General features: G+C 47.2%; 1 protein-coding gene across 8 annotated transcripts in view; it reads right to left on the bottom strand.

Moving 5' to 3' along the window:
* Nucleotides 1-21,516, bottom strand: part of ZNF618 (zinc finger protein 618) — a 153,894-nt gene that overhangs the window by 49,388 nt on the left and 82,990 nt on the right. For 6 of the 8 annotated variants that reach the window (XM_065737695.1, XM_065737692.1, XM_065737689.1 and 3 more), the window contains exons 3-5: nt 9,841-10,097; nt 6,283-6,378; nt 4,290-4,367 (exon numbers count right to left, since the gene is read on the bottom strand). In XM_065737695.1, coding sequence (XP_065593767.1) covers nt 4,290-4,367; nt 6,283-6,378; nt 9,841-10,097 — 431 coding nt within the window. The remainder of the gene's footprint in view (nt 1-4,289; nt 4,368-6,282; nt 6,379-9,840; nt 10,098-21,516) is intronic. The other 2 variants (XM_065737693.1, XM_065737696.1) reach the window with 1 other exon arrangement.

Here is a 21,516-nt window from a genome sequence, read left to right as displayed (position 1 = left end):
TGATCACCATCTGCCCATCTGCAGCAACCCACAGCTCCCCAAGTCCTGTCAGCGACACAGGAACAGCATGAGAAAGCAAAAAGCAGCAGAACTGTTCAAAGGGGCACAGGTACCTTCAGTAATCCAATGGAGGTACTTCTGCTTGAGGAACCAAAAAGCCCTGGAAGAAAGCAGCTAAGAAGAGGAAAAGTAACTCCAGCTACTCTGACACAGGGCTGGTGAGCTGACCTGTGCCAGCCAAGCCCGCGGGTACCAGGTAACCAACGGGTGGCTGCAGTGATGCTCAGAGCAAGTATCAGGCAAGGAGGGAATGCCACGTCCTGCCCTTGGTCCTTCCTTGCCCAGACAAGAAAAAATGATGGAAAGCACCTTCTGGCAGCTGCTAATTGCACATAAGAGGCCAAGGGAGCTCAACTCCCTTGGACAAGCAGACCCAGAAGAGCTGCTCTGTCAGTGCTTTGGGGCTTCATCTAAGACATGGACTGCAGATTCACAGGGAATCACACACACAGAGTGAAGCACAACACCCTCAGTGTATGACCAACCAGGTTATCTCCCATTTGTTAGAGTGGTCAATACAAGCCATATAAAACCTCAGATTCGCATCTTTCACCAAAAAGCCTTTGCAGTCCTATGCTATTTCCAGCACTGTTGCTGGTACAGCTCAGTGTCTGATTCCCACTGGCTAACAGGACACAAGGCCTTCCTCTGTGTCTTCTTTTTTCCAGTGCACATTACATGCACATTCAGTGACATGTTTCTCTGCAGACAGGTGCACTTCTGAAGTGCTTTACCAGCTAGCTCAGGCTCTGCTTCTGGGAGAATCACATTTGCAGAGCTGCATCAAGCTTTCCATTTGATTTCTTGTTGACTAGTGTACAAGAATAAATATCTCATTTTGATTTTCATTGTTTTAAGGCAATTGAAATGCACTTTAAACGTTACTACTGCATGCATCAATTTACAGCAGCATAAAACAACACTTTATAAGTTTCAGATATATAACTTGTGCTTCTCCATTGCTGACATGAAAATTACAAATAAATTTCCACATAGAAAATTTTGAAAATTTCCATCTTCTATAGCTACACATTAAAAAGACTTTGAAAGCAAAAGGCAAAATGATGTCTTCACTGAGTTCATGAGAAATCTATGGATATCAATTTTACGAGTGCATGCTGATGCACCCAGACCATCTGATGCATAGCCTAATTTCACAATCAATATAAATAAGCATATAAATCAAAATAAATTGAACCACACGATAGGAGGTGACCTCATACCAATACAGCTCCTACAAATTCCTGTTGAAGTAAGGACCCCATGGTACTTGGTGGAAAGAAGTGAAATAAAACCCTAACCCTTGCCTCAGATCTAAATACTGCAGTCATTATGGCAAAATTATTGCAGTGCTGTGGAATAACAATAAAGTCCTCTGCATGAAGATATCAGAACCACAGAATTCCCCCAGGATGGTTGGGCTGAAAGGGCCCTTACACCCCCCAGCATCACCCCTACAATGGGCTGGCTGCCCCCTAGCCCAGGCTGCCCAGGGCCCATCCACAGCCTCGGGCACCTCCAGGGATGGGCACCCACAGCTCTGGGCAGCAGGATTGGGGCCTCACCGCCCTCTGAGGGAAGGATTTACTCCCAACATCTAATCTAAAGGTACTCTCTTTAGTATGAAGCTGCTGCCCTTTGTCCTATCACTACAAGCCCTGGCAGAGCCCCTCCCATCCTTCCTGTAGCCCCATGTAAGTAGGGGAAGGCTGCACCGAGGTGTCCCCGGAGGTTCTCTCCTCTAGGCTGAACCAGCCCAGCCTTCAACTTGCCTCCACAGAGTGCTCCAGACCTCTGAGCACTTCACAGACTCCTCTGCTTCAGCAGGCCTACATCCTTGTGTTGGGGGCTGCAGAGCTGAACACGGCACTGTACGTGAGATCCTGTGAGAGCAGAGCAGAGGGGGACCCTCCCCTCCCTCGCCCTGCTGCCTGTGCTGCTTTTGATGCCATCCAACACACAACTGACCTCCTGAGCTGCAAGCGCACACTGCTGGCTCATGTTCAGCTTTTCATTCATCAGAAACCCCAGGCCCTTCTCTGCAGGGTGGCTGTGTAACCCACCCACTGCCCCATCTGCGCTGGTGCCTGGGGCTGCAGGCCCTCGCACCTGACCTTGTTCAACTTCACGTGGTTTGTACAGGTCCTCCTCTCCCACCTGTCCTGGTCCCTCTGGCAACCCAATTTCCCATCCGTCAGATCCTCGTCTGTCCAGTTTAGAGACACGGATGGTGTGTGGGACCACATCAAAGGCTTTGGCCAAGTCCAAGCAGATGCTGTCAGTTACACTTCCCTTGTCCACCTTGTCATTATGTCTTAGAATGCCACCACAACTGTCAGGCAAAACAACATGCTCTCAGTGAGGATATGTTAGGTGTCTCCATTAACCTCCTTGTTTTCCACATGCATTAACGTGCTTTCCAGGAGGATCTGCTCCATGATCTTACTGGGCACAGAGCTCAGGCTGACCGGTCTGTAGTCACAGGATCACAGAATCACAGAACTGTAGGGGTGGAAGGGATCTATGGACATAATTGAGTCCAACCCTCTGCCAAAGCAGCTCCCAGCCCAGGCTGCACAGGTAGGCGTTCAGGCAGGTCTTGATCATCTCCAGAGATGGAAACTCCACCACCTCTCTGGGCAGCCTGTTCGATCCTCTTTGTCCTTCTTCTTACCCTTTTCAAAATGAGGGTTATGTTTCTCCTTTTCCAGTCATGGGAGACTTCACCAGACTGCCATGACTTTTCAAAGGTGATGGAGAGTGGCACAGCAGCATCATCCAGCAGTTCCCCCAGGACCCTGGGATGCATCCTGCTGTGTCACATGGTTGTGCACGCTCAGGTTCCTAAAACAGCATCAAACTTGCTCTCCCGTGGTAGGTGGAACAGCTGCTGCTCACTATAATTTTGTGGATTTTTTTCTTCAAGTGCTGCATTCCTTTGCAGCAGTAGTTAAAGGACTTCTAGGAATTTTCTTGGTATTTAGAAAGAAAAGCCAGTGTGAAAAAAACAGTCTGCATGTATCTAAGGATACAGAAGAAGCTCTATGATGTTGAACAGCACACAAGAACCATGCAACCAAGCAATTAAAGGATGTATTATGTGATGAAAAGACTGAGAAGTTATGGACACGTTCACTTTTCAGCTGCACAGTCACTGACTTCTGATTTCAAACATTTCAAACGTAACGCTGTGTTAGCATTCATTATTCCTGGATTTTCACTTTTCCCTGGGAGATTCCCTTGTACTCCTTCAGACATTTCAGTCAATCGATCAGTGGAAGACTGAATGCACTGATATTGCTAATGACAGCCGAGGAGTTAACGCAGATGCTCCTACAAACCTGACACACACGTGCTCAGCTCAGGTGAAAGATAACATAAACACTAGAAAGCTCCTTATCTAGCTTCAAGCCCCTGATATTTCTGATATTTCAGAGACATATTTCTCCAAATTACAGAAGCTATACTAACTGTACAAAACAGCCAAGCAGGACTTTCCCACCTCTGCAATTAAGCGACCTGAAATTGTCCAGGCTGACAGCAAATTTAAGTGCAATAAAATAACAATCGCTTCTGACTGAGCATGAGAAATTTCATGCAAACAACACACCTGGAAAGCGACCTCAGCAGGGGCATGGGGTGATTTCAAGCATCATTTTGACGTTTACCTGAAAGCACAGGGGCACCACCACTGCCAGTACAAAGATAACCAACATAGCAACCTGTACTACGGGCAACCAGAAGTAGTAACTGACATCAGCACCTCTATGTTTTACCATGTGTGATTCTCTTCTATAAATTAAAGCAACCCTCTGAGCCCATATAAACATCCTGAGGTCCTGGATTTTGCCTCAGCTGTTTGCCTTGGACTGTTGCTGTCCTCCACTCACGTACTTCAGGGATGGACCAGAACACCTCAGGCAGAGGCCCACTCCTGGGGCTGACTTTGTCTGCTGGGAGAGACTTGTGATTTGCAGCTCTCCCAGCACACAGCACTGCCCCAAAGCCCCACGCAGCAAATACTGCAGCTACCCCAGGGCACCCAGCACAGCAGCTCATTACAATTTCACTGCTGGAGTGTAAAGCCGCTCAGTTCAGCCGGCTGCCTACGCCAAGCACAGGCCACCCAACAGAGAAGCAAAGAGCAACCTTCAAGGCCTATTCAAAAACACTCTCTGAGCCTAAATGTTACCCCAGGATTCCCAAATATTTGAGCAGGAGAGAGATACCTCTATGCGCTCGCACATGGGTCTGGAAACAGTTGTAATACTTGTATTTCTTCCCACATATTCCACACTCATAAGACCCTGAAAAACAAGACAGAAAGGTATACATCACCATATTAGATCAGGAAAAACAGCCTCTCAATTTACTTATCCATAAACCAGGGGCAAAAGAATGCAGTTTGCAGCAAAGTAATCTGTGGAAGGTTCATGAAGATAAGTGCAGGAAATCACCATCCCAGACTCAATTCTTTTTTCAGCCTTATTTAAGATTCCTTGGCACATTACCCTGAGCTTACATTTTCAGTATATCTTTATAAATTTGCTAACATGAAAGGGACACTCTCAAAATAGCACAACTTATGATTTTATAATAATGACTAATATTTCCTATGGACAGAAATAACCTTGAATTACTTTTCAGTAAGTTCCTAGGATATGGGAAAAAGAGCTTTCTGACTGAAAAAAGAAGGCAGTGTGTTATCTTGAGGCAAGCACTTTTCAAAATTTCTCAAGAAATGTACAATGCACAAATTTCTCAGGAAACCCATAGAGATTTGGTAAATATCCACCCAGAGGAAACCAAACAGATAGAAACAGAACTTTTGACCTTTTTAAGGAAAATCACATGACCACAACAGTCTCTCTTCTCAATTTGCACATCTAATTCCAGAAAACACACATCTGCAAACAGTCATTTGAAACAAAACCAGGGAAAGAGAGCTGGGGGAATCATTTGTAGTGATGAAATTACACAATGAATTCAGCCTCTTCTGTTTATTGGACAGGCAGACACCAATTTCCTCAGATTTGTCACTGAAGACAATTCAACATTTCTTGGCTAACGGGCTATAAATCAGCCTTTCAAGCTCTCACTTGCAAAACGTATTGCATTTGTAAGCTGTCCATCAGCAGGAGAGAAACACGTCCTGTATGTCCTCTCCCATAGCACAAGGACAGCACCTACTGCAAGAGGAGGTGGGACAAGGCAGGCCTGAGTTCCCACTCAGTGTGACCAGAGCACTTCCTTTCCTTGGACACTCAGAACAACCTTTTCCTGACCATGGGAAACAGCACAACTCGGGGCGAGCCACGAAAGAGAACACAACATTCTCACACACATCCAAACAAACACTCCCAAACATCATCTTAAGCAATACTTACCAGCACCACTCAAGAGAAAGGAACACAACCAAGTGTGTTTTTCCAACACACTACACTCACATTCTTTTTTCCCCATGTCTCATTGCTTGCTGCTTGGGAAGAACTCAACCCTCCTTCCACCTCCTGGCAGCACAGAATTCCCTGCCCATCACAGTTAGCATCACTTCAGACTGTCCTTTGAGCTTGAGTCAGCGATGCTGAAACAGGCAACACGCTACAGTCCGAAACACAGGAGTACACATCTGACAAAATAACACACCCATACTGCAGCCAGCTCAATATGTCTCAACTGCTCCACAGCCTCTTAATTACCACAGCTAGATGCATTTCATGAATACAGATATGCTTGGATGGGACAGTTATCAACAGTGGTCACTCCACAAGGGTTTTCCTGAGTGAAATCCAGGATATCAGCAGGTCAGCAGCATCTGCCAGACCTCCCAGCAGCCCACCCAGGTGGGGGCAGAGGCACAGGTCTCAGTATGAGAGAAAGGAGAGGTGATTTACCACAATAATGTGTTGTTAGAGTGAAGAGAAGGTGAAGCAAAGGAAAAAGCATCACTTGGTAAGGCCTTACAGGGAACGTGCTTGTGCTGCCTCTGACAATGTCTCTGTGGTCATGGCTTGTCGTGGACTTTGCCAGCTTTGGGATGTGTCATGCAGGTTAAAGCTGTTTGCAGCAGGAGGGGAGATGGGGAAGGATCTGGGTTAGTTGGTGCACTCAGCTTGGCCAGGCTTCTACTGAGCCTTGCAGCTGGAATGTGGGAACACACCCGGTGCGTCCACAGCTTTCCCTTGCTCCCTGGTTAGACTTTCACACCCTTCCATCACATACCAGACGTGTATCTCAATGCATGGTCAAAAATCCAGGTCCCTGAATATCGATTTCGTGTATATCCAACAGGAGAGCCACGTTCCACTGCTTTTCCATCTAAATTGTGCAAAAAAAATAAAACAGAAAGGAGCCCTTAAAGTGGATGCACTTCCAAAGGATAATGATGGCTGATGCCTATCAAAAATTCCTGAGACCCATCTGTGCCCGTGGCTTGGTAACTGACAGGGGCTGCACAGAGGTTTGTAAGGCTTCTGCAGCACTGTTCTGTCTGGTTTAACTGGGGAGAATCCAAAGCGCTCATGAATTGCGTGCCCTGAGCAGCTCAGCAATTGAGACATCAGTGTCATGGCACAAATCACAGGTATGTTACACTGACACTCCTGAAGCAGAAGGATTGACTCTGTCTCTGAAATGTTTCTGCTCTTATGTATTACTTGAAAAATCCTCTCCAAAATGCTTCTTGTAAAGCGGGGACCACACCAAGAGTATCGACAATCCTGTATAAGGCTTCTCCTCATCAACTCACAGGTAATGCAGCGCTTCAAAACACCAAAACTGAAGTATTCCTAGCGTTACAAAGTGACCACGCACCAGACCAACAGCCTCCCCACCTTGATTTACAATGCCCAACAGCATTTAATTTTCCTCTGCTTTTTAGACAGCTCTGAGGTGCACTGCTCAGCCTCCCTGCCCTCCCAGCCATGCTCTGCCAAATGCTGATGTGCTGGAACTATCTGACCGGCCCTGGCTGAGGTGAGCACGTGGAGCTAGCGAGAACATGACAGTAAGGGAGGAGCAGGGCCGCTGCCTGGGCTGGGCCAGGCTGGGAGCAGGAACGTGGAGGCACAGGGCCATGGTCTGCCATGGGGAGCGGAGGGCCCAGCTGGCTTCCTTTGCTCGGGGTGCCCCAAGGGGGAAACCATGGGGTTTGCTAGATTTCTGTGGAAAAGCAGATGAAAAGTGATCCAAAACCACAGACATTAGCACTGGGCCTTCAGCCAGGCCGTGCACCTCTTGTACAACCGCCGTGAATCTAGAAACAAGAGTCTGCAGCAGTGCTGGGCTCAAGAAGAGCCATGGGTGGATACATGAGGCCTAAGCTGATGAGAACACGGCAAGAGAGCAGCGTCAGCTGAGCTGGGAACCCCCGTTATAAACTGCTGGAAGGAGCATTTAAAACCACAAAGACAGCAGGGTCCTGCAGGGGATGTGTGGCTCAAAACAAAGGCACAAGCCCTGCAAAGCACAGCGCAGCGCAGCCCCAGCGCTGAGCCCCCAGGGAAGCCCTATGGCTGCCTGACCCCACAGCACCACGAGGAGATGGCCTGGGGGCACTTCCAGGGCACGGAGGGGTTGTATTGACCTCTGACTCTCTGCTTCATCCTGCACCACGAATTTCTATAAAAAATAACCACTTTCAACACCTCATCTCTCAGCTTCCCCGATGACAGGCTGGACAGCCCTACCGAAGTGCAGCCCTTCTGCACAGCCGAAGTGATTCTGACCCAGGACTGCCAGATCACATCACAACAATGGCAGAAGGAGAATATCTCTTGGAAGGAGCAGTGAGTGCACAGAGCCTTTGATCGTCCCTGGGGAACCCCAGCACCGTCAGCTCTCCGTGATCTTGGGCTGCCTGTGAGCAGCAGCCAAAATCACCCATACAGCAGCAGATGTGGGGCATTTCTCCTGTGAGCTCCACAGATGTCTGTGGCCATGAAAATAGTGCCTGTCTGCGGTTTCTGCAGGAGGATGGAGGAGACCAGAACTGACTGAGCCAGCTCCAAGAAACCACAAGGAACTGGTATCTGGGCACCAGGGTCGCTCAACACAGAGCACAAGTATTTGGTGGCCAAACAGTGAAGTTATTCAGAGCCACCTCCCCAACAGACGAGAATTATGTGAAGGGCTGGATGAATGGGGGCACTTAGAAGGCTCTTTGCACAGAGAGATTGGCTGCTGACTGCCAATCACCTCAGGACCAGGTTTCCTTTAAAGAAGCCCAGCGTGAAGCTATAAAATAACAAGTACGATGCACACTTCGTTTCAAGCTCTTCCACAGGGCATTTCTCCAGCTCACTTTCCAGGGCTTTCAACTACCACCTGCTAACCAGTCCCTGTCCCCTGTCCCTCTCCCCATGAGAGAAATCATGTCTGCCCCGCCCCAGCCCATCCCCATCACAGTCAGTCGGGGTGACAGGTTGACGTGTTGGTGTGCATCCAGGCTAGCCAACAGCAAAAACTCATTCCCTCCTTTGAACAACCTCAGCTGGAATCCACATCCTCCGAGGACACCATCTGCAGAGCCCAGCCAGCAGCGTGGGGACAAGGCGTGACAGACCCTGCCGCTGGGAGAGAAGCTCCTGTTGCCACTGCTCAATGGCATGGGGCCCTGGGGACATTCCTGTGCTTCAGGGCTGCCCATCAGGCTCCGACTTCTCAAGAGCAGTGAGGGCACAGAAAGATCTGAAAATACAGAGTATTCCTTCCAAATTAGAAGACTTCTACGTTGGAAACAGTTACAGGCTGTTTAGGCCTTCCCTAAAGGTTGATCCTGCATAACCAGCAGTGTCCTGCTCTTCCATTCTTAGCAGCTGTTCTACTGGAAAATGGAAGACAAGAAGGATTCTCACAAGACAGCCCCCAGATAATGACACCCTCCAGAGTTTCTTTCCAGCAGCGAGAACAGTGATCAAGCAAAAACCAGGAGAAAATCTACCATCAATGTCTCATTTTCTTCCCCCCTGCAAAACAAATCAACCACAACAGCAACACCAGGCCGCTCAAATTAGCTTCCTCCCAGCTCCCTCAAAGGAAACCTGCTCCAAACCCTCTCTTCTTTCTGTCAGCCACTGCTCTCAGTGGCTGGGACCTGCTCCATGTCACAACCAGCAGAAGAAACCTTTCAGCAAGAGCAGAGCCTCTTTCAGGACTCCACAGACTTCCCAGGCTTGGTGGCAGAGGACAGTCTGATGTTCATAGGAAGAAGAAAAGGATTTTTCCCATCACAGACATAGGTGGGGTGGGGATAGGAAGTACTGTTTTACTGTTTTGGAAGTAGCACGCTACAGCCAGCTAACAGCTGAAATCATTCCCACAAGGTTACTAGAGAAGCAAACACATAAACAGCAGTCTGTAAAAACTGCTTTTAATCTATATCTAATTATTTACAGGAAGCATTCATTGCCTCAAAGCAACTTTCTTCAAAACATTCCAACTTTCTCTCCTGCCTTCCTCCTCGTCTATGACATACACACCAGCCCTGGCTTCACCATGAATTCTCTTCAACTGACGGGCAAGGGATTTAACACATCAAAAGACATGATCATCCTTCCCTTGCAGTGAACCAAGCATCCTTGTCTTGACCGTCTCCTTAGCGGTGATCAGACACAGAACAAAAGCAATAAATGAAGTCAGCCATCCTGAGCCAGGAACTGCAGTGCCCTTCAGCTCCAGCCACGCAGCAGAGCCAAGCCTCCAGCAGCAGCTCTCTGGAGCATCGTTCCTGTCCCCACGCTCAGGGCACTGCGTGGTGGCACACGCTGGCCCGCAGCTTACCGAGCGTCTGCTGGTTGCGGACCCCTCCGATCACCACGCAGATCTCCGCTGGCACGTCTCCTGGCCCATCTTTTATGTTCTTCTTGGAATCTTTGGTGTCATCCTGCCAGATCACCTCTTCAATGTAGTCATCTGGTACCTCTGTTTTCACCTTCACCTCAGTCATCATTCCAGCCTCTTCACTGGGTGAGGACTGAGATGTCACCGAATCGGAGCCCTCCGCTTTGGGGCTCCGTGGGCTCCTCTTCAAACACTCCCTGAATAGGGGGAAAACAGGAGAAAAAATGAATTCTGATTTTCAAGCACTCGCTTTTAATGACTAGAACTTAATCAAAGGTACTTTTGCTTAATACAATTTCTTTACAATGACTGTCTGTCATACAGGGTAAGTAATAAAAATTTAACTAGAAAAAAAGTAATAAAACCGTCTGCCAATAATGAAAATAACCTTAAACATCACAAACAACAGCAGCTGTTGAGAACAGCCTGAATCACTGAACAGGAGCTCAGAACTGGACCTAGCAAGACCAGGACCACAGCGCCAACAGTGGCCCACTCACACAGAGGAAATGCTGTATGTCCTCACCATCTTTAATTTGGAGCTCTCTCTGCCTTTGTGCATTCATCCATGGGTTAACCTACTATTTCAGACTCTCTTTTAGCCCTTCAAACCAACTTAACCTTAACCTATGGTGTTCAATTTGGTGTTTTTAACACACAGTGATGACTGAAGAGGATGGTAAGTATGTACTGTGATAACAACTTGCAGGGAGACTTCAGTTACAGGCAGGCACAAGTAGCAGAGATGGCAGAGAAAGTGCAGTGGGCCTGGAAAGATGGGTGAGGAAAGGACGGGTCCACCCTTTAGGAGCAGATGAAGGACACAATATGTGTTCTCGTCTTGGAAACAGAAAACCAGAAACTCAATGGAAGAAAAGAACCTAAACGAAGTACATAAATAAACTCCTCACTCCCCATAAGAGAAGGCAGAAACCAAGACACCCCAAAGCTGTGGGGCAACAGTGGCAGGTTCAGTTTACTATGGAAAGTGCTGTGGTAGCAAAAGACAGACAGATTTTAAGAACAACAGACAAGGAGCAGGTGTAGCTCTGTTTCCAAATGCACCATCCCAAATTTATCACGGGCTCTCTGTTTTCAAGAGTGATTATTAATAAATTCCAACATGCAACACAAAAATAAAATAATTGCTGGTTTAGGCTGTACAAAATCAGAACTAAATATGGAACAGAAGCTCAGATTATACAGAATCGGAGATTTGAAAGTGTCTGTGACATTACTGAGAGTCATACACGATCAGAACGGCTGACGGTGCTTGGGAAAGTTCTAAACAGAAGCAGTAGACAAAATTAAGAGAAAAATAGGCTGAACTTAGGGATGAGAGTTATCAGACCACGTGATAATGAAAAAGAAGGAAAATCCCAGTGCTTGGACCACCACAGGAAGTCACAGCAAAGCTCAAATCAGCCCGACAGAAAACCAACTCCTGCAATGCTTTCAGATTCTGGTTATGGAGCTGGAAGACAAATCCAAATGCTGCAAGTGGAGGAGAAGGCACTCAGCGGGTCAGCATGGGAGGCTGAGATGAGAGGAGATGAAGGAAGAGAACAATCTTCTGCAGTAATTACTGCACAACCTCCTACACGGACATGTAGCTGCTATCTCAAAATGGGTCAATCACATCATATCGCCAGATATTTTATTATTCATCCCTTCATTCTCATTATGGAATGAAATATGCAATTAATAGCCCCTAAACAGAGCGAATTAGCCTTGACTTGCCTTCGCAATCACTGCCATCCTCCTCGCACATGCTTCCCTCCATACTCCCAAAATCATCCAGGGCTTTCACAAGTGAGAAAGATGAATTAAGACAGAGAAAATGTGGTTGAAAATTGGAAGCTCTTTATGGTAATATTATTGGATGTCCAAAAAGGTCCATCAATCTCAGCAGACAGCAGCGCGGCTGAGCGCCTGCTCCCAAAGACCAGGCAAAGGCAGCAGCCAGGACTGAGTACAGAGGGGTTGAATCAACTGTAAATCAATCAGACAGCAAAGGTGTGAAATGCAAAACATTGATAAAGGCAGCAAAAGCTAGAGGTCCTGGGGAGAACCATCCTTTCTTGGGGACCAGGGGAGGAAGACCAAAACCAAAGCAACACAGATGTCACTGTCAAGCAGAAGTTAGTAACAATTGGCTTTGCACCCCAGAATGAATGCAAAACCGCTCAGTTTGATGGCACAGAAACCTGTACTGGCCAGTCCTGGAGAGAGCAACACAAAAATCAATGCAGGACCCAAGTGACATTCAGTGAGAGCCTACACAGCCAGCAGGGAGGCTAAGCAGACAGTTTTCTGAGCAGATCAGAAGACTGTTAGCAATATCAGAGAGCTGACAACAGTTGGCTTTGCAATATCCAGACATAAATCAGTACATGGCCCAGAGAGAGAAGCAGCACGTGCTACAAGGTAAATGCTGTCCTCAACATATATTGCTCCTGAGCAGAGGTTATTTCCATAGGGCTTCCAAACTGGTCGATTTAGGGTAGATTTATTCATGCTCTGGAGTGCTAAAATGTACTGTTGACCCAAAGAGAGGTGGGATTAGAGAGCAAAGACTGAAAAAGACTCCAAAACCAGCAATCCCACTCACTCTGAACAGCTGCAATGTGGCCCAATATGCACAAGGCCATGGTTCCCCACGGGGCATCAGCCACAGTGCTCACCCCCAACCACCATCACTCCACAGCCACAGGGCCATGCTCTGGCCAAAGGAGTAGGGATTTTGGGGTACAAGTGCATGAGAACAGTGAGATTGCATAAGGAGGTAATTTTCTCTCTACAGAAAGCCACGAAGCCTGCCCCAGTGCACTGCAGGCAGGCTGAGGGCATTGTTTTTAAAAAGTGATTAGGCAAAGCTGGAGAGAGCTCAAAAAAGAGGCACTGAAATGGTACAGGAGTGGGAAAAAATACTCTGTGACTTTATGAGACCAAAGATCTTGAAGCTGTTTTTCATGCCAAAAGGAAGACTGAGGGATTACTTGATTGCAGCATATTATCATCTTCATGGGGAGAAAACATTGTCTTTTCTTAACTTGGCAGAGAAGAGTAGAGTGAGGGCTCAATGCTGGAAGCTGGAACCAACTGAAATGAGGCATAAAATAATAGCACTGGTGGTGGTCCACTGGAACAACCATTTTCCAAAGGATGTGCTCAGGCAGAACAAATCTCTCAAAGGCTTCAAACCCAGAGCACCCACACCTGGCTGGACTCAGCACTGGGTGCTCCATCCATCCCTTCACTGGGCTGCATGCCTCAGCCCACCTTGGTGGCACGAAGCTGCAGGATCAGACCAATGGGTTTCTCTGAAACTTCTCTGCTCTTCACACACGCTGACTCTCCATATCCATCTCTGCCAAGAAAGTTAACTTCCCAGCTGGGCTAATGCTCCTAGCTGGGATCTAAATCTGCAAGTATTAATTAAAAGCAATACCATTGCTCTGACATTGCCTCACGAGTCAGAAGCCTGAGCAGATACTCAATGTACAGCAGACATCATCCCCAGGTGTTTTTTGCAATTGTCTTCTTCAGGATTTCAGAGCACAGAAATCCAGAAAGGAGTCTGTAATTCTCTGAAAACCAACATGTAAAGACCACAGCACCACCGGATTTTCACAACTGTGATCCTCTGTGTCTTCTGATGCTTTCCAGAAGGGATGACAGATGTACCCAGGTGTGAGGGAAGCAAGCCTACAGCCCCAGCGCTCTTCATAGAGCACCCTGGCATCACCTGGAAGCTGGCAGGGAGATCTGTGCAGACACATCCCACTCACATCCCAGGGAAAGTACTCAAGGGCTGAGGTGGAAAGGGAATAAATGATCACTGATAACTTTAAGAGGTGCCAGTGTTCAACTAATGCTGTTCTGATGAAGGAAGAGCTTCAGCTGCAGACCTGCTCCAGCAGAACCTTCCGAGGAACATTGTGCTTCTGCAAAGTATCTTTACATACACAGAACTGAGCAGCAACACAGTCCCAGTCCTCTGTCCTCTGGTAATCCCACATGTACACATGGACCCTTCCAACCCCTACAACCCCCCCTGATTCCCAGTACCTTCATCTCTTCTTACAGCCTCTGAAGGACTGGTGGGCAGACTGCAGAGGATGTGCCTGAAGGCTGCAAGGTCTTGAGTTCAGTAATGGGTGATTTGCTAGCAGTGCCAAAGAACTGTCCTTAACAGCACAATATGTCCATGGTCTCACTTCATCCAGCCATCCTACACCCAATGGCACAGAACTGAAATCACTGGTCAGACTCTCAGAAAGCTCCAACATGCCTCCATTGGGGTCCACACAGCTTTGGAAAGAGAAGAGGAGGGTACCAATGGTGGAAGATGGCTCTCCTAGCAAACCAAGCATTATCTGTGGAGGACCCTTTCTCCTGTTCACACATGAAATCCAGCCAGTCCTTAGAGCAAAACTAGTCAGGCCAGACTCCTTGGTCTGAAACTCAGCTACCAATTTGCTGAAGCAATGCCATTCAGAACTGAATATAATCATCTTCAGAGCCCAGAAGGAACAAACCATATGGGATGGCTGAGTTCAAAGCCTCCAGGTGCAGCTGGGGAAAACATTACTGACAGATTGCAGCAAGTGGGTAGAGAAAGTGAAATTATGACAATGGAAAACTTTAGATAGGATGGAGGGGGAATACTGTGGGTCTGCGAGGAGCTCAAGATGTGATCCAGTAAACCCCCATTTCTCCACCCCACTTTGGTCCTAGCATGTTAGATCCTTTGCAGGCCTGTAATGCTGCACTGGCTGTATGCTATGCTGATTTTTGCCTCTCCTTATTAGAGATAAAGCAGCAGCAGGTCTAGAATATACTTCTCCAGATAATCTCCTTGATAGACACAGTAACACAGAACATGCTGCCTGGTCTTCAGAAAAGACAAGAATCAACATTATGTCCTGGCTGTAGAAGTCCTTTCCAACAGGATCCATAATGTGACCGTGACTCCAAGCACTGTGCCATGAGGACAGAGCTCACACTGTGCCAACACCGACATCAGCCCCATCTTCCAAGTTCTCAAAGGGCACTGCTGGGTAACAGAGGTACCAGTGACAGGATCAGAGCCTTCACTTGATGGAGACTGCAGTGCACAGGAGCTAAGGGAGAAGGATGAGACAGATCCCAGACTTGGGGACTTGCACTTCATCCCTTGTGATGGTTTGGAACGCAGCCCCCATGCTCACACCATTTCTCCTTGACAGTGGTCAAGAATGCTTTCCAGGTTGCAATTACCTCTGCAAGTCCAACCTGCACTTAACATGGCACGATGTCTTAAGAGATCCAAGAGGCTTTTTCTTGTTGAGGAGAGGAGAAAGAAATTGCTCCCATCATTACTCCTACCTGTGAGCTACCGTTTCACTTTCCAGAACAGACTCTATAGATTTTAAACATTAAACAGACAAACAAACATTGTACTTGTATGTGTCACTCCTCTGCCTAAGTAGGTCACATAGCCAATTACTGTGTTACCAGCTCCACCATCTCACAATGCTCATTTCAACACCACTGCCTGCTTTGATCATCAGCCTTTCATCTTTCGATGATGATACGGCCACTTTCATGTCAAATACGAGCATGTGAAGGCAGAAGAGATTTAAGGAAGCTTGATGAAGAGTCAGCACGGGGAGCTGGACAGGTATGGGTAGGTACATCTTCCTGGACACATTTAGATGCAGCTGCAAGAGCTCCTGAAGGCCTAAAGCTTTCGTCAGCCAGATGATGCAACAACATATGGACAAATGACCATGCAAGACATACAGAATAGGCTACAATGCCCCATGAGCAATTCTCTTCCAGAGGGGAGGACCCAGGAAATGTGTGTCTGCTTGCAAGTCTCCTCTGCACTGTATCCCTGTCGATGAAACCAGCAGCTCCCCTTCCAGCCAGACTTCTGCTAAAGAAGGGGGGGAAGAAGTGCACACCAAAGAGCTGCAATACGGTGCTGTTTTTATCTCTGGAGAGTATTTCTTTCTGGCTGTGATAAGCAGAACCGGCAATGACTGAAAGCAAACGGGACCCGTCAGCTGCTACAGCCAGAAGAGACTCACATTTGCAGTTTACTTTTTCTGATCTGGAGTAGCATTCTCATAAATAATGAAAGTGACTAAAAGCTACTTAAAAAACACACACTCCTCCCTTATGAAAGAATGAGAAAAAAAAAAACCAATTACAAAAGGACATTTCTTCCAGCTAGGAATAATTTGTCATGTAATTCTCTGAAGACGGCAACAGCAACATGCATGCTCAGTGCTCCCTTCTGAGTGATCTGTGATTGCGTATGTACTCAGATGGCTTCTAATGAGGCTATTTTTACAGCACACATCCTGCTGAGCTTCTGGGGAGGAGCAGAGTGAGATCAACGGAGAATCAGTCTTCAATGTCAGCTCCTGTGTATTTTCTCTCCAAAGGAGAGGAAAAGGAAACAAATGTGGAGGAAGACATAGTCTGAATCGACACCTACAAACAAAGCTCTTCCTCCCCAGCAGCAAACAAGGAGCATCCACAATTTCTTCTGGGCTCCATTCAAGCTGGAAGAACCTCAGACACAACACTAATGCCCTGATAGCAATGACGGTGACACCTAACTCCCTGTGGCCAAGCATGCTGTGTCCCCTTTTACACTACTAAAACACTCTTGCACAGTGCTTGGTTTGATCTTCTGGTTTACAGGACCAAAGAGATTCAGAAGAGCACAGTAATTAGGATCATGCAGTGGATGCTTGTAGGACCACACTTTGCAGGGCCCACCAGGACAATGTCATCAGTGGGACTCTACAAGTTGCCTTCTCAAAACCAGCAGGCAGCTGGCTCATGTCATGCCAGATGGAAGGGCCTCAGCTGCCTGAAAGGAAAGGCAGCAAAAACAGAGGGTTGAAAAAATGGGGCTCAATTTACAGATGTCTGCCATGGTTTTCATAAAGCCACGACTGGAGCTAAGGGAAGTGGAATTGACAGAACAGATGGAAATGAACTCTCAGTTTACATGGAAATGATGAAAGCAGAAAAAGAAAGATGTAAACATAAAATCTGCTTGATGGATTAATAGTTTGTGGCCTTCCTACCATACCTCCTCAGTTCTCATTTGCTCCCCAACTGCATGGGCATCGCGCCTCACATGGGGAGCAGAGGAGTGGAAGGACAAGGTGCTGTCCTCTGTCAGGGCCATCTCTGCCACAGACAATACTGAGCAAGAAGTCATCTGACTTTAGAGTTAAACGAGAGAAGATGCAGGAGCTGTTTTTCTGTGTTACAGCCAAACACTCAGCTTCTTGTCTCCATGTCTCCTGCTTCAGTTTCCGCATGTTTACCCACAGCCAGGGACCACCCAACTTGCCCAGCCAGTGCCCTGAGGCACAGCTCACAGACATTCCTCCACCAAACCCAGCACTGCAGATTAACCCAGTGCCTCTTTTATGTTGAGGATGTCTTGGTTTCCATGTGTGAGGTTCAGGAGGAACAGCCACACTGCTGAGTGCCTCCTACATATCAGCAGCTTGCAAAGGCAAAGACAGTAGGTCACTGAGCCACACTCTGCTTGGTTTGCTAGAAACGAGATCCTTTTATTGGAAATGTCCCCTACACAGCAGCAAACACCTTCCCAGTGCAGTGACGGAGCACTGGAGCTGCACACAGAGGTGGTGGAGTCTCCTTCTCTGGAGACTTTCAGGACCCACCTGGACACCTACCTGTGCACCCTGGGCTGGGAGCTGCTTTGGCAGGGGGTTGGACTCAGTGATCTCTGGAGATCCCTTCCAACCCCTACAGCTCTGTGATTCTGCTGTCTACTGAGTCAAAAATACGCCTTCCTTCTGGCTCCTTCCACAAATGTCTGGGAAGCCACACACATGCTGACGCATCATCACAGCGAGACAAAGCAATGCACACGGTGGCAGCACCCACTGGTGCACATCCAAAACACAAGTGCCTGGTCACGTTGGTCACGGTCACACCTGCTCCCCAACCAGATCAGCTATTCTCAGAACTACCAAATTGCCTTGGTTAGCTGGTCCCTCCACAGTGCTGGAGGTCCTTCTCCCTTTGCCAGTCTGCTCTCTTGTGTGCGTTCATCAATTACAAGCTAACCAAAATAAGCTGAGGCTAATGTGCAGCTGTCAGAGGCTGTGAGAGCCACGCTCCAAACTGAGCAATCAGATCTGAGTTCATGCCATTCGGACACGTGGAGATGATTTCTGAGGCAATAAAAGCATCCAGATTTCTGCATTTCCCCTCCAAAAACCAAACTGAAATCAAAATGTGATACTGCACCTTTCTCCAGGCAGAATTGTAACTGTAACTGCCTCTTCTCCCAGGCAAGTAGTGATAGGACGAGAGGTAACAGCCTTAAGTTGCACCAGGGGAAGTTCAGGTTGGATATTAGGAAAAAATTATTCTCTGAAAGAGTGCTCAAGTATTAGCACAGGGTGCCCAGGGAAGTGGTGGGAAAGCAGTGGAGACACTGTACCTGGAAGTGTTCAGGAAACGTGAAGGATATGGTTAGTGGGTACAGTGGGGATGGGTTGGCCATTGGACTAGATGACCTTAGAGGTCTTATCCAACCTTAATGATTCTATGACTTAGGTCACCTTGGGAAAAAGTTGCTCAATAAATATCACTATTATTATGGAATTCATAAATTTAGAAGGATCAAGAAAAATACATCCGGTAGGATGACTTCCTGCTTCCAAGGGCAGCCAGCTCTTAAAACACCGTAGAAGTGACTAATGCTACACATGGTGTGCTGCAATGGGAGTGAAGACTGAGTGCATCTAACAGCAAAATCTCATGAAAGAAACAACTGAACAGACACGGAAGGTCAGGCTGGATGGGTCACAGTATCACAGAACTGTAGGGTTTGGAAGGGACCTCTAGAGATCATTCACTGCAGGGAGTTGGACTACATCACCTGCAACGGTCCCTTCCAATGCAAACAACTCTATGATTCTGTGACCTCTACCTGGATGTGCTGAACCACCACAGTCTGAGCTCTGCACACTGATCCTAGTGCCAGCCCTCACCATATTTTTTCCGACTGCCTGCAGTTAGCATTGATCTTCCAATACAAGAAAAAAAAGAAAAAAAAAGAAGAAGAAATTTTGACCAGGTGTGCGAATGCTCATCTGCTCAGAGCCTTCTCAGCATGATGTATCAACAGCTTTCCAGTAGTGTGGGTCTCAAGACAAATCTAAACCAAAACATTTTTTGAAGAGTTAATGCCATGAATGAAACAACTGCTGAAATTTGGGGAAAACAAACAAACTAAGCAGCGTACTTAATGTTTCCAACCATCTCAGCTCCTTTCCTTACAACAAACTGCTCCAGTAAGTGTAAGAGGAATTTAATTGTCTGTTCATTCCTCAAGGGATGCTCAATAGCTCTGAAGCCCTCAGAACAGGTAAACGATGGGACCAAATGAGAATGCCTCTCTGCTAGAAAATAAACATTAACACACAAACCGAGACAACAGTGAAGAGACACAAAGAATTCCTCAGTTATTAGCAAAACAAATTCCCTTAAGTCCTTATTAGGAGTATCATGAGGATGGTTTGAAGAGGAAAGTCTAACCAAATGAACAAGCAAATGGCTTATCCGACAAAAAACAAACGCTCAGTGCTTGCCAAAAGCAAAAGAATTCAGTCTGATGAAAAGTGTGAATACAAACGATGCAGGTTAAAAACTAAATTTAAGATGATAATAGAATAGCTGCCAGTGTCTTTAAATTTTCAACCAGGGTAATGACAACAGAGACAAAGAAACTCAGGGAAAAACAAAGAGAGCAGATTAAGGATTTATTTCTATCTGTGGAAGAGCTCTATGCTGCTTGCCTAAGAAATGACTGAGGAGGTGACAACTGTCTGCAAACCCCCAGAGGTCCTGGCACGGCCAAAGCCCGTCCCAGAGCCAGCCACGAAGCCACAGGCAGCAATGGCACAGCCACGAGAGGAATGGGATACAGCAAGCACATGGCAGAGAACTGCAGCCAGGACCTCAGCACTGGGAAAACTCCTCAGCTGGGGAGCAGCGCGGACAAGGCAGCAAATGTCCTGCTGCTGGAGATGAGTGTGTGTTTAAATAGGGCAGGAGACTGCAGGCCATGTCACAACAGCAATAGCGAGTGGATGGTGAAGGAAAACCAAGTCCTGGTAACCCCACTTTGCTGAAGGCACTGCTGTGGCTCAGTGCTTCACAGCTCCAGAAGCAAACACTGCTCTGCCTCACGTCATCCGGAGCTCTCCTGGGCTCTGACGTTTGGCAAATCAGCGTGGCTTATGCAGAAAATATGTCAGTCCCATGGGAGCTGGGATGCATCTGTGCACTGCTGCCTCTTCTTTCACATGTACATCTATGGCACTTCAACCTTCTTCTGGGTTTCAAGGAAACGTTTGTGGGTTTCCCACAGTTTCTGTCCAGATCTCAGCACAGAACTGAACTGTTCACTTCTATCACCTGGTTGCTTTGTTTGTTGCTCTGTTTGCTCCTTCCTGAAGGTGGCTGGTGAGAATCCTTCAGAGAGCACCAAGGCTCATTGAATACCTTGCCTAACTATCAATACTTTTCTCCCTTTCTGACGCAGAGTGTCTTAAGCTCCTCATGCTCTGGGACTGAAAATCTCACAGGTGGTTTTTTAAATAGAAGGGAAACAGTTTAAATAGCCTTCCTTCTCAGAAACACTCGTGCACATCCCTTTTGTAGAGGTTGAGGGTAAAAGAGCTTCTAAGGACAATGTGTCTGCAGAGTACAGAGCGAGCAGAGGGAAGGACGAAAGGTGCCACCATTAGGGCAAAGGGGCAACTGAGAAGGAGCAAAGTACATGCAACCATTTCTTGGTATGTCCTCCCCCAGCTGGAAATGTGTTAATAGTATTTTTTTTCACTCCTCTTATTGAAATCAACCTTTTTTGAAGAGGTATCATGAATGAAGGAACTACTGAAATCTGGGTACAGCAGACAAAGTAGCATGCATCATTTTTTCCAGTTATTTTGGCCTACCAAAACACACAGCCTCTCCTCACAGCACTATCTTGCTAGAGACCAAAACTGCCACGCAGCCTGAGCATCACTGGTCCAGCACATCGGGGAAAACTGTGCTGTGTGAGAGCTGGGAGATGTCCATGCCCCAGCCTGGAGGGTATGCTGGAAGCTCCACCTCCAAGAAAGCTCCCACTTTTTCTGCAACCCCAACAACAGCACAGTAAAAACAAGACCTATCCGTGCCCTCTCAGCCAGCTCACAAGCCCAGCAGGTCTGGGATTCACCTCTGCTTTGGGCACGGTGCAGGCTGGAGCACAGCTACATCTGTGACAGCCGTCGTGCAGACGGGGGCTGAGCTTCCAGTTGGCTCCATTCCCTCTGCAAACAGATGCAATTCCAATATCAGGGTCTGATTTATTCAGCAGGAGTCTCGCACATTAAGTGTAGTTAAGTCTGAAAACAAATCTAATGACTTTAAAATAAATAGCCAACAGAGGACGTGAAACTAAAATTCTTCCTTCCTCTGACACCCACCATATAAACAGTAATAATTATATAAAACGTGTCTAACACATGACTACACAAGGCTCTGGTGACCAAGAAAAGCACGCGCTGCTTG

The sequence above is a fragment of the Cyrtonyx montezumae genome, unplaced genomic scaffold (assembly GCF_038088225.1).
Source record: "Cyrtonyx montezumae isolate F1298 unplaced genomic scaffold, pur_monq_1.0 scaffold_20, whole genome shotgun sequence".
NCBI lineage: Eukaryota > Metazoa > Chordata > Aves > Galliformes > Odontophoridae > Cyrtonyx > Cyrtonyx montezumae.
Note: the sequence above shows the minus strand (reverse complement) of the source record. Positions and strands in the feature narration are given on the sequence as shown.